The sequence below is a fragment of the Paroedura picta genome, chromosome 15 (assembly GCF_049243985.1).
Source record: "Paroedura picta isolate Pp20150507F chromosome 15, Ppicta_v3.0, whole genome shotgun sequence".
Taxonomy (NCBI): domain Eukaryota; kingdom Metazoa; phylum Chordata; class Lepidosauria; order Squamata; family Gekkonidae; genus Paroedura; species Paroedura picta.
This window is the reverse complement of record NC_135383.1, coordinates 25574615-25587378: the sequence shown is the minus strand read 5'-3', so window position 1 is coordinate 25587378 and position 12764 is coordinate 25574615. Positions and strand designations below refer to the sequence as shown.

Sequence of the window (12764 nt, the reverse complement as noted above, 5' to 3'; positions counted from 1 at the left end):
ACTTGTCAATAAGAATATCATGCAGAAACTTATCAAAAGCTTTACTGAAATCAAGGTAAACTATGTCCACAGCATTCCCCTGATCTAGCAAGGTAGTAACTTTCTAAAAAAAGAGAGAACAGGTTAGTCTGACATGACTTGTCCTTGAGAAAGCCATGCTGACTCTTACTAAGTACAGCCATCTGCTATAGCTGCTCAAGGACCAACTGTTTGATGATTTGTTCTAAAATTCTGCCAGCTATAGACTCAAGCTGACGGGGTAGTAGTTACCCGGATCCTCCTTTTTCTCCTTGAAGATGGGGACAACATCTAGCCGCCTCCAGTCTTCTGGCACTTCACCTCTTCTCCAAGAATTGTCAAAAATAATGGATAGAGAAATTACATCTGCAAGTTCTTTTAGTACCCTTGTATGCAATTCATCTGGCCCAGAAGATTTGATTTCATGTTAAGGAACCAGGTGTTTATGGACTAACCCTACAGTGATTTCCAGGCCACAATTCCCATCCCTCATCACATGAAATAATGTTACCATGTTGAGCACAATTCCCATCGCAAGAGAAGACCGAGGAGGAGTAGGAATTGAGCAATTCATCCCTCTCTTTATCATCTGTCACTTTCTGATCCCCGCAAGGGTCCTACCATGTCCCTATTCTTTTCCTTACTTTGAAAATAACTAAAGAACCCTTTCTTGTTGTGTTCAGCATTTCTTGCTAGCCGAAGCTCATACTGAACTTTAGCTTTTCTAACACTCTCCCGACAAGCCTTGGTTATTTGTTTATAATCTTCCTTGGTTATAAAGTCTTCCTTCCATTTCCTAAATGAGTCTTTCTTATTATTCAATTCTTTAGAAAGCTGTTTATGGAGCCATCCAGGTTTCTTTAGGTTCCTCCCAGTTTTCCTTCTCAAGGGAATGGTCTGTGATGGTGCCTTCAGGATTTCACTTTTGAGAACCTCCCAACCTTCTTGGACTTCCTTCTCCTGTAGTTTTTTGGACACCAGATTCTACCCAACATAAGTTTGTTAAAATTTGCTCTCCTGAAGTTCAGCCTGTATGTGTGACTACGTACACCTTGTCTCTTCCCCAAGATCATAGTCCAAAGCGTGCCCACAACTTTAACCTCGTCAACCAGTTCTTCCCTATTGGTAAGAATCAAGTCTGAAACAGCAGACCCCCTGGTTGCCCCTTCCACTTTCTGGGAAATGATGTTGTCAGCAAGACAGGTCAAAAATTTATTGAACTTTTCATTTTTAGCAAAGCTGGCCTTCCAACAGATATCTGGGCAGTTAAAATTTCCCATGACCACTAGGTCCTGTCTCTGTGAGAACTTTGTAATCTGGTCTAGGCCAGGTGGTCTATAGCAGACCCCCACCGTAATATGACTATTATTTCCTACTCCTTTTATTTTTACCCAAAGACTCTCCGCTTAACTCTCATGCTCATACATATGTATTTCCTCACTATATATATTCTTAGCATATAGGGCTACTCCTCCACCCTTCTTTGTCTGTCCCTTTTACGTAAATTGTAGCCCTCAATCCCATTATTCCAGTTGTGTTATCCCACCAGGTTTCTGTAATGCCTATTAGATCTCAGTCCCCTTCCTTTATTAGGGCTTCTAGTTCTTCCTGCTTGTTTCCCCTACTCTGAGCATTAGTGTAGAGACATCGTAATCCTCCATATGAGTATCCCGAGGTTGTAGTTTTTGAACTTTTCCTATCAGTTAATAGTTCCCTGCACTGGATTGTTGAACCTCCCGAGTTGAGGAGAATGGGTGGGTGGGATGGATGGATGGATGGATGGATGGATAGAGGGGTGATATATAGATGATGGATAGATGAAGCGGCCAGAGAGAGGGGAGGGAGGGAGGGAAGGGAGAAGGGGAGAGAGGCCTGAGGCTCTTCCAGGATTGTTCCTCTTTGATCTGCCCTGTCCTGAGCAGGGTAACTGTGTGAGGACCAACCACCTCTGCTCCTCACTTGCCCTTGCTGGGGCCACTGGAAGGTGGAAGCTAAGCAGGGAGGGAATTGGAGGGAGATCTGCAGGGGAAGGGGACAGCCAAGCACCTCTGCTTCTCCTTCGCCTCGAACGCCCCTTGCTGGTGGCCGCACCGTGACAGCACCACACACACACCGGTGTGAAGCCTGAGGGGTGACTTTGGGAGGCCCTTCCCTTCGTGGGCCAGCTGGCCCGATCTCAGCAGATCCTGGAGGAGAGGCAGGGCCGGGCCCGGCGTGAGGGCTCCGCTGGGAGGCCCTGGCAGGCCACTTCTGTTCCTCTCCAGCCAGAAAGCCGGGAGGGACTCTTGAGCAACTTACAAACTTTCAGCATTTCATTTCCACATCAGCTTGTGGGTATCGCGTTTCCTCCAAGGCGCGCACTGAGCCCTGGGAGCCCCGCTCAGCAGCCTGCCCGTTCTGAGACCACACCACTTGCTCTCTGCTCAGGATGCGGCCGCTGGGCTGGGGGGGGGGGGCGGCACAGGCTCTGGCATTCTGCCCGGCTTTCAGGGGCCCCTGCCCCACCCCCAACAGCACCCCTGTGCACTAGCAAAGTTCTCCCCGCTCAAAGGAAAAGGCTTCCAAGACCCCCAGCCCCGTTTCTAAGAGGGGGGAAAGCAAATCCGAGCCCCTTGAGCGCTTCAGAAGCCACAGAAGAGGCAGAGGCGGCCGGGGAATGCCCGGGGGGCTGCGGCAGGGAGGGAGGGAGAGCCCGAAGGCGCCCGGGGGGGGGGGCACCGCAGTCAGGAGCCCGGGATGGGGGTGCGGGGGGGGGCTTCCAGGAGGCTGCGGGGGGGGGGGCTTCTACCGCCTCCCTGCCCCAGACAAAGAGGGCCAGCAGGGTCGCTCCTGAAGCGCCCTGAGCCGTCGGGGAGGGCGGGGTGCCGGGCAATCAGGAAGGCGCCGATCAAGCCTTCCATCCATCCATCCATCCGCCCCCCCCCCCGCCCAGGGGATGCGCGCGCCACGAGGCCAGGGGGGCGGGGGTGGGCGAGCAGGGGCGCTGGGGGCGGGGGGCGCTGTCTCCCCCTCCCTCCCTCCCTCCCCGCCCGGGGCTCACCTCGATCTTGTCGACGCTGCGCGCGCAGCCCACCACCTTCATGCCCTGCTGCACCAGCGCCTTCGCCACGGCCGCGCCGATGCCCCCCGACGCGCCCGTCACCAGCGCCACCCGCGCCGCCCACCGCTCCATGCCCGGCCACGGAGACACCCAGCCGGGCAGGCGGGCAGGCAAGCGGGGAGCGCCCGCGGGCACCGCCTCTTCCTCCCAGGGGCCGCCCGGGCGACCCTCCTGGCGCGACGAGGAGGGCGAGCAGGGAACTCGCCGGAGAGGCAAGGCAGGGAAGGGAAGGCTCCGCCGAGGAGACCCGCCGCGGCCTCTCTGCACAACGACCCTGCGGGGTGGGCTCGCCCGAGCCTTAAGGCACAGAGCTCGCTCGCCTGGCCCGGCGCCGCCGCCACGCCTGCCTCCGGGGCGCGCCCATCCGAGCCGTCAGCCGAGAAGGCAGGAGGCAGGAGCCGAGGGGCGGCAGACGCCTTCCCCAGACGGGATTCCCCGCCCTCCGTTCCAGTTCTCCGAGAGTTGTGCCCAGAGCAGTCCTGTCTGAGCTCTCTGAGCCTCGCTTCCCAGGGTGTCTGGTGGGGAGAGGGAGGGAAGGCAGCTGCAACTGCAAGCCGCTTTGACTAAAAAGCAGGGCACAACAGACCAGCTCCTCAGAAATATTACTTTAAATCCATTTTTATTGGCCGTCTGAATGGTCTTTGGGGCAATTCTGAAAGATGCCGTTTCACCTCTGCCCCCTAGAGGGCGCTCAGCATCAACCATCAGCGACTTCTGCCCCCAGCCGAAATTACATCCCCCCCAAAATAGTTTCCAGATTTGTTACTCTTTCCCCACCTCCTTCCTCCCCAAATTCCAGAATGACCCTCTCCAGCTCTTGCTTTTAAAATATTTTCTGCAATGGGGGAGAAAGGCTGGCCGCCCCCAGGGAGATGCCAATAAAACCCTAAGGATGGTGCTCTCCCCCTCCCCTCTCGCTCGCTTAAGCTAGGGGCAAACCTGTTTTGCTGCCTTGTGTCTGCTTGTCGGGGTAGCTTTATCTTCCCGTCTGAGGGAGGTGGGATTTCAGGGATGCCGGTCCCAGAATTACAGCTCCTCTCCAGACTAGAGAAAACGTCTGCTTTGGAGGGGGGACCCTGTGGCATTATACCCCACGGAGGCCCTGGTAGGATTGGCCACCTCCAGGTAGTGGCTGGAGCCATGCTAGTACAGCTGTGAGAGATCAGTTCCCCTCCGGAAAACAGGTGCTTTGGAAGGTGCGCCAGACCCCACTGAAGCGCCTTCCCTCCCCAAGCTCCACCCCAAACTTTCCAGTTATTGCCCCACTCTGTGCTGGCCATCCTAGGCCCTGCTATCCTTGGACTCCATGCCCCAAAGCTCCAGGGGTCTCCCAGTCTCCATCCCCCACCCCCTGGCCAGGGCAACCCCCTGTGCACATTATGCAGGGGTAGTCAAACTGCGGCCCTCCAGATGTCCGTGGACTACAATTCCCAGGAGCCCCTGCCAGCATTCGCTGGCAGGGGCTCCTGGGAATTGTTGTCCATGGACATCTGGAGGGCCGCAGTTTGACTACCCCTGAGAGGCAGCTCTTATAAAACATCTCCCTACCTTGGGAACCCATGTCTGCCCAAAACTCAGATCCCAGTTTGGACTCTAACCCCCATCCTATCCTCCCCTAGCATTCCTCAAGCACTCTAAGGTGCATCTAGCCTGCTCAGCCCCATGGCTCAGGAGTCAAACCAAGCAGAGTTACTAGCCCTGCTTGAGAAAGGGGCTTTTGCTCTGCGCAGGACTGGATGGAAGCACTTATTGGAACCATGTCAACCAGCCAGTCTCTTGGGCCATCAGTTAACTGTATTGATCTGCACTGTGCTGATGTATCAAACCCAGTTCATTCTAAAAACAGTTAATCTTTTCAGCCCCATCCTAGCTGTCCCCATCTCTCTTCTCAGGGAGAATCCCTCTCTTAAAACATGAATTTGTGAAAACTGATGAATAACTTTCTTGTAAAACCTTGTTGTTAGGTGCGAAGTCGTGTTCGATCCATCGCGACCCCTTGGACAATGATCCTCCAGGCCTTCTTATCCTCTACTATTCCCCGGAGTCCATTTAAGTTTGCACCTACTGCTTCAGTGACTCCATCCAGCCACCTCATTCTCTGTCGCCCCCTTCTTCTTTTGCCCTCGATCGCTCCCAGCATTAGGCTCTTCTCCAGGGAGTCCATCCTTCTCATGAGGTGGCCAAAGTATTTGAGTTTCATCTTCAGGATCTGGCCTTCTAAGGAGCAGTCAGGGCTGATCTCCTCTAGGACTGACCGGTTTGTTCGCCTTGCAGTCCAAGGGACTCGCAAGAGTCTTCTCCAGCACCAGAGTTCAAAAGCCTCAATTCTTTGACGCTCGGCCTTCCTTATGGTCCAACTTTCACAGCCATACATTGCAACTGGGAAGACCATAGCCTTGACTAAACGCACTTTTGTTGGCAAGGTGATGTCTCTGCTTTTTAGGATGCTGTCTAGATTTGCCATAGCTTTCCTCCTCAGGAGCAAGCGTCTTTTAATTTCTTTGCTGCAGTCCCCATCTGCAGTGATCTCGGAGCCCAGGAAAATAAAATCTGTCACTTTCTCCATTGCTTCCCCATCTAATAACCTTAATGCACTGCAAATGCTTCCGTGACCCCAGAGAGGAGGCTATTCCCTTCCTTGTCCAGAGGGCTTTGGGAAAAGCAGGCTCACAGCTTTGATGTGGTGTCAGGAGGGTAGAGGGATGGACCTCAGGGCATCTGTGGACACCAAACCAGGGCAGCAGGCCATGGTCAGGGAAGTAGGTAGGTAGACCTTCAGGCAATGCTGCACCTGTTCTAGCAAGCAACAGTCCAGGAATTGGGGAGAAGGTTGGGCTGCAGTTCAGTCTCCCACCCCATGCACTTACACAGGACAATGGCTCATGCTATTTATTTTTTTCTTATACCCCTGAAATGGTGTTCCTGGAGGGGGGGGGAGGGGAGTGGTCACTGAGGAACAGCAGGGGGGAGGCAGTCCTGCAGTGTGAGGAGGCAGTCCTGTGCTGTACCCTTAAGAGCAGGGGTAGTCAAACTGCGGCCCTCCAGATGTCTATGGACTACAATTCCCAGGAGCCCCTGCCAGCATTCGTTGGCAGGGGCTCCTGGGAATTGTAGTCCATGGACATCTGGAGGGCCGCAGTTTGACTACCCCTGCTTAAGAGGAAGCAAGGGTAATTCAAGGTGCCTGATGGGATGCTTGCCCTCAACTGCATTGCTCAGGCTAGCCTGGCCGCACCCAATGAGAGAAGCCGGTTAATACTCAGATGGGGGACTGCCAAAGATGGCCACAAAGCTGCTGCACACAGGCAGGCCACAGCCAACCCCCTCTGGATGTCGCTTGCCTTGGAAGCACGAGGAGGGGTTGCCCAAGTCAGATTTCTCACCACCAACTACCTGTGCTGGGGACAAGTCATGATATTGTATTTCAATTGCTGGGAGCCACACCTGGCTTTGCCGGTGCTTCAGGGCTGTGCAAAAACGGATCGCCACGCCAGACTTAGAAAGATGCAAGTCTATGCTTGTTTCTTTACTATGCATATTAATAAATATTCTTTATTTTTAAATTTTTGCACATTGCGCTCCAACATATTACATCCTGAACATTTTTGCAAATGGATGTCTAACTCTGAAAAATCTTTATATTGAGCTCATTGTCATTTCTGTACAGAATTATAAGTACATTACTTTTGCCACTATAAGTTTCTTATTTTCTGTTGTTGTTAAGTGTCACAGTTAAGAGAAACACTGAATGAAGAGTGAAGGAGAGATGGCTTTAAATTATAAAGATTCTAGGCATTTCCCCCAATCTAATCAAAACTAAAAAAAAAATCCAATCTTGAAAGGAAAAAAAAGACGATCAGAAACTAAAGATTTCACCTCCACCAGCCTCCTGTGCAGAAAATAAAGGGGTGGGTGGGTGGGAGGAGGGCAGAAACAAAAAGAGGAAAGAAAAGCCACATTGATTTTAAAGGGTAAGATTGTTAAGAGGTCACTAAAAGAAAATGCGTTGGGGGGGGGGGGGAAGGAGGAAAGGCGCAGTAGTTGTCTGGAGAGACTCGCTGAAAGACAGGACTAATTTTATTGGGTTTAGTTCGCTCCGGCTGTCGTCAGCCAGCTGCTGCACGCTGGCCTCTTGTGATCGTTCAGGCGGCAGTATTTGTTGAATTTCTCCTTCAGGCGCTGCCGGTATTGTTCTCTGTTGCTGTAGAAGGACTTATTGTTTGCCATGAAGGACTGGATCTCGTCTTGAGAGATGAAGCTTTCCTCGTCTGAAGTGCATTCGGACTCATCCTGCAAATACAGCAAAGGGGAAGGAAAAGGGGGCGCGGGGTGGGGGAGCAGAGGGAGAGACGAAAGCCTTCAGCGCGTCCGCCATCACAGGGTCATCCATCCATCCATCCCACCCTCCCTTTCGGCTCAGGCTCTCCCGATTCCTGGTGTCCAAATCCAACTTACTGTGCTTTAGTCCCATCCCTCACCCAGGGAGGGAGTCCAGCAGCAGTCCCAGTTAGGGGTGTGTGCCTCAGCTCTGCCGCCTCGATGATCGCCGAAGCCCGAGGGGGGGTGCAGGGGCTGAGGTTTTGGCCTCCTCTGTGCCGCCTCGGGCTTCGGTGATCCCCGAGGCGCCTGAGCCGAGACTCACATCCCTAGTTCCGATGGCACTCAAGTTGAGCAGGATTGCCTCTCATTTGTCCCCAAACTAGAGATCGGAGTAGCCCGCCTCTGTATGCAGCATTTCTAAGGCTTAGTGATCCACAACGTTCCAGGTTCAATCCCCGGCATCTGCAGTTAATGGGATCGGGTGGCAGGTGATGGGAAAACCTTCCTATGAGACCCTGGAGAGCTGCTGCCTGTCAGAGTAGGCAATGCTGGCCTTGAGAGACCAAGGGTCTGACTTGGTTCATGTCTGTGCTTCAGCTGTTATGGCAAAGAACTGATGTACCTCCTCCCTATGAAGGAAGCCCAAAGGAGTGTTCAAATGGCTCCCTGCAAAGTTTCCCAGGACCAAACAGAGCCTGCGGGCTGGGGAGAAGGAAGAGTCCTCTCTGTTACTTACAAGCAGCTCCACCAAGCTCTTGGCACCCTTGCCAGAATCGGGAACGGGGGCCGCTTCGGGAGGATCTGCCGCCTTCCTGTGCTCCAGCCAAGGCACCGGCTGCCCGACCTTTTCCGCCCGACAGCAAGGCTCAGAATGCAAGCCTTTGGTCTTGTCTCGGTGAAATTCTGTGGCCACCAGATTCCCTGAGTTCTCTCGGTTGCTCAAGTCTACAAGGCAGCTACCCAGTTTGTGGATCTGGAATGAGGAAGCAAGGCATGTTTCTCTCCTGCTCAGCAGAAGTTCACGGCAATTCATTTCACGACTCCAGTTAATTGCTTCAGACAAAAGGGTTCTTTATAAAAAAAAATTAATACTCAGAAGGAGGGTGCAAACCTTGACCTGAATGATCCAGACTAGCCTGATCCGGGTGGCTAAGCAGCAGCAGCCCCGGTTATTACTTGGATGGGAGACCACCAAGGAAGTCCGGGGCTGCTACACAAAGCACAGCTGAGTCTCCCCGGCAACTGCTTGATAGCATGTCCCTTCCCCAACAGGATGGGGCACAAAGAAGTGCTTGCACCAAGGGATGAGGTTCTCTGCTGCTCTGCCGCCTCCTCCTCACCTCCCAAGGCCATACCTATCATGGAGGGCTGCATGACTCCCCCCCCCCCCAGCATGCATGAATGCACGCATGGGGCTTCCACCGGAGGGCCTCCAACACAGAATGGCCAAAAGGCAACGATCCCACACCCAGCCTCTGCCCCCCAAACCTTCAAGCCTGAACTTTTGCACCAGGAAAGATTAAAAAAAATAAAATTGGCTTCCTTCTTCATTTGGCCTTGGCCCGAGCTTCTGGCTGAGGCTACAACCCATCTGGGCCACTAGCTTGTCTGGCCGCCTAATTTCATCTGCCTTTCTACTGGCTTTGTTCAAAAACCATTTTTCCTCCTATCTGCTGCTTTGAACAACACGGGAAAGCAGGATAGAAGCACTTTCAAAGCACCAAGCATGCAACACAGTTTTTTTTTAAAGCTTAACACACTGTCCCAGGAGGTGGGAGGGTGCTGTGACTGACAACAAGGCAAGCCTATCAACGGTGCACAGCCTTCAGTCCGACCTGTCGGGAAGAGTTGCATAAGGGGCCAACCGGAGGCCATGGCTTGTTGCTGTTTCTGCTGGCTCATTCGGCGCGACCCCACAGGGTTTTCAGGCAAGAGGTGTTCGCAGGGGAGCTGCAATCATCGCCTCCCTCCATGCCATGACCCTGGAAATCCTCAGAGGTCTCCCTTCTCTATACTGGCCAGGATCAACCCTGCTTAGTTTCTGACGTAGGAAAGTGGAGATGCAGCCTCCTCCAGGGGTCCCACACGCAAAACAAGAAGCTACCGAGAGCCTCCTCACCCCACAGGGGATCCCTGGGCCTTCAACTCACATGCTCAGCCTCACACTTCTTGCTTTTCCTCTTCTTCTTCCTGCTTTTCCCTTTCAGGTGATCTTCGGAATTGGCCCAGCACTCCACGCAACTGTCCCCGTCCTCCTCCTTGAGGTCGCAGTGATGGACACACGGGTCCTCACCTACAGGATCGACAGGGTCATCCCCAGAGAAAGGGGAAGGGAGAGAAGATGGACAGAAGAGCACAGACCCCCTCCCCCCGGGACACGCAAACCGTTTTGGAGCACCCAACGGTCGTGAGAAAGTGGCTGAGCACACTCCAAGAGGAAAAGGATCAAGAGGTTTTATCAGGGGAAGAAGGGGGAAAGGAAGATTCCTGAGAAGAGAGGAATGAGAACAAAGGGAAGCGGCAGATATCGGGGGGCACAGCTCAGGCTCCAAGAAACAGAATGGGCAGGGTCAGAGGGCACATGTGCCTCACGCAGCCCAACACAGAGAAGAGGGGCAGGGCGAAGGAAGGGTTCCAGAAGGCAGGTGGAGAAAAGAAAGGGCGAAGCAGCACCTCCCGGGGTTGTGATGCTGAGCTACGGGATGCACACAAGGGAGAGGCCTGAGAAGCAGGAAGGCCAGAAGAGCTTCCTAAAGATGGCCACAGAGAGGGCCTGGGCCCCTCTGCACCCGAACACGCACCTCTCCATGCCAGGCCTACCGTTTTCATCATGGCTGCAAATGCCCTCTGTGCAAGCGACATCCGAACCTTCTCGAGATCCTGTCTCGCTGCCCTCCATGCTGGACGAGTAGCCACAGTCACTGCCGTTACAGTGTGCAGACAGTCCTGGAGGGGGTGGGGGAGAGCGGGCGGTCATTGCCTTCTCCAAGCGGCACAGGGCGAGGGGCCTCCGCACTCCAAGACACCTTTTCAAGGAGGGGCGGTGAAACACACCTCACAGCTATCGGGGGACAATTGCAGGAGCAAAGTGGCTGAATGCATGAACAGGGACAACTACTAGAGGCATTTCTGGGTATCGAGGAGCTGCGAGGAGGAGACACGCCCCAGTCAGGCAGAATTTTAAAATCTTTAATTCATCCAATAAAGCTACAATCCCTTAGGAGGTTCACTCGAATACCCAAATATGTTCACTGCATCTCTAAGGAAAATAAAATGCTAAGCATCGACTAAGTGGAGAGGGGGGAGAACGGGTGGAAACTGGCCTGGACAAACTAGTGACAGCTTTAGGACGACCCGGCAGCATGTGATCCCCATCCTCCCATCCCCACCTTCGCCCATCAATCTCCGCCTCCCCAGCCCGGATTGTTAAGAACATTTGTGAGCTTCCCTTCTCCCAGCTGAAACGTGCCTTTCTTGATTTTTGGCAAGCCCAGTAAGGTGCCTCCAGTTGGGCAGGTGCAGGAAGTGCTTTCACTGGGGACCAGGACTTCTACGCAGCTGCCACTGCTGTTTCCTGTGCTGCCACAGGCCTTGCAGCTGCTTTCCAAAAAGTTTTCCTGCAAGGGGAGAAGCGAGAGAGAGGAGTCAAGGAAAGGCCATAGAGAGGAAGGGACGAACATGGAGCGGTGGGGGACATCTGTCACCCCATTGATCGCCAGGGCTGATTCGGCTGATCTGGCTGGCTAGGCGGGTGTCCCCTACCTCCCTCACCACTCCATGTGCGTCCCCTCCCGAAGCTGTGCGCTTGGTGGAAGAGGACGACCATCCCAGATAGGAATGTTCCTATCTTCAGTCTAGGGGGTACGATAGCTACGCTCCCCTGCTAGAACCTCCAAACGAGCTCAAGGTCCAAGCCGAATAGAGGGCTCAACATGCATGCCCCCCAGATTTAGGGGGCTAGCTTAAAATGTTACCCAATGGATTCCCTAAGATGGAATCTCAATTTGATCAATGGGGCTTCTCCAACCATAAGCGGGACGGGGGGGGGGGGGACTTTTGCACTCTAAATGCTCCAGCTTCTGCTAAAGGCCCAGGCAGAAAGAGCACAAGGACTTGATTGGGGTCGGGAGTGGGGTGTGTCTACGCTGCCTCCCACCCCCATGGAGTGCAAGTTTCTCCCATTCTCGACCTTTATCCTCAAGCGCAAGATGTGATTCTTTAAAAAGGCCATCTGCTGAACTTCCTGGACCTCTGCAGGGATGCGTCAACACCAAAGCGCCAGGACGGGGCCTACCTTCTCTTGGCTGATGTCCTTCTCTTCCGCGGCTTGCAAGGGAGCTGGGATCTCGCAGGCACACTTGTTTTTCCTTCGGTTCTTGCGCTTCTGGCGCTTTTTCTCCTGCTTCAGCTCCCGCACCCTCTCCTCTTCGGAGAACTCTTCAAAGAGCTGCTCCAGCCGGCTGATGCCCTGCACTTCCTCCACGGCCATCTGCTCAGGGACAAAACACCCACCAGGTCTGGACTAGCATGCCGGTCCCGCACTTTTAGGACTTCACCAGCACCCTCCCAGGGCTTACATGTGCACCTCTGCTGGAGTTGCAGCCTAAAAGCTCCTGCTCTGCTACCATTAAGGTGGCTGTTTTCACAGCTGCATTCTGAGGAATCTGGGAATGAGGGGCTCCTTATATGCAAAGATCAGCAATTGCAGAAAAGGGGTGGGGGGACACTTCCCCTCCAGAGAGCTGGCTCCCTGGGATGGATCTGGCCCAGCCAAAAGCAGGGGCAGGAAGTGTTGACCACACTCACACTCCAAGGTGTTCAGGGGCAAGACCACCTAGCAAGCTTTATGGCAAACTGGGGATTCAGACCCAAATCTTAACTGCACACAAATCACCAGGCCACAACACCTCATGAAATATCCGTATGTTGCTAATGTGTTGTATTTTTGATAGACATAACCTGCATTGGAGGCTGTATATGGAGAATCGAATCAAAATAGATCTTTGAAAGAAAGAAGTGTAGAGAGATTCACAGATCTGCAGCACTCTGTGACCTTGGCATGCACCTTAGAACAGGGGTAGTCAACCCTATGGTCCTCCAGATGTTCATGGGCTACAATTCCCATGAGCCCCTGCCAGCAATTGTAGTCCGCGAACATCTAGAGTACCACAGGTTGACTACCCCTGCCTTAGAACACGCCCTAGAATCTTCTGGAACACAGTGGATGGTTGGATGAGTCAGTGTGCCAACTGAAAGTCTGAAAGTTACTGTAGAAAAAGGATGTCCGCTAACTGTATGTGTGTTTGTAACTAAGCAAGAGTTGTGT

At 53.4% G+C, this 12764-nt stretch overlaps 2 protein-coding genes across 7 annotated transcripts in view; both read right to left on the bottom strand.

The window, feature by feature from the left end:
• DHRS11 (dehydrogenase/reductase 11) overlaps positions 1-3629 on the bottom strand; it is a 35316-nt gene extending 31687 nt beyond the window's left edge. Inside the window, exon 1 of the mRNA XM_077311910.1 lies at positions 3059-3629. Within this exon, the coding sequence (XP_077168025.1) occupies positions 3059-3190 (132 nt within the window). The 5' untranslated portion in view covers positions 3191-3629. The remainder of the gene's footprint in view (positions 1-3058) is intronic.
• A 3007-nt stretch (positions 3630-6636) lies between these two features.
• The window catches only part of GGNBP2 (gametogenetin binding protein 2), a 33849-nt gene continuing 27721 nt past the window's right edge, over positions 6637-12764 (bottom strand). For all 6 annotated transcript variants that reach the window (XM_077311087.1, XM_077311088.1, XM_077311086.1 and 3 more), the window contains 6 exons: positions 11733-11927; positions 10908-11055; positions 10259-10384; positions 9589-9731; positions 8175-8411; positions 6637-7408 (listed from right to left, as the gene is read on the bottom strand). In XM_077311087.1, coding sequence (XP_077167202.1) covers positions 7205-7408; positions 8175-8411; positions 9589-9731; positions 10259-10384; positions 10908-11055; positions 11733-11927 — 1053 coding nt within the window. In that variant the 3' untranslated portion in view covers positions 6637-7204. The remainder of the gene's footprint in view (positions 7409-8174; positions 8412-9588; positions 9732-10258; positions 10385-10907; positions 11056-11732; positions 11928-12764) is intronic.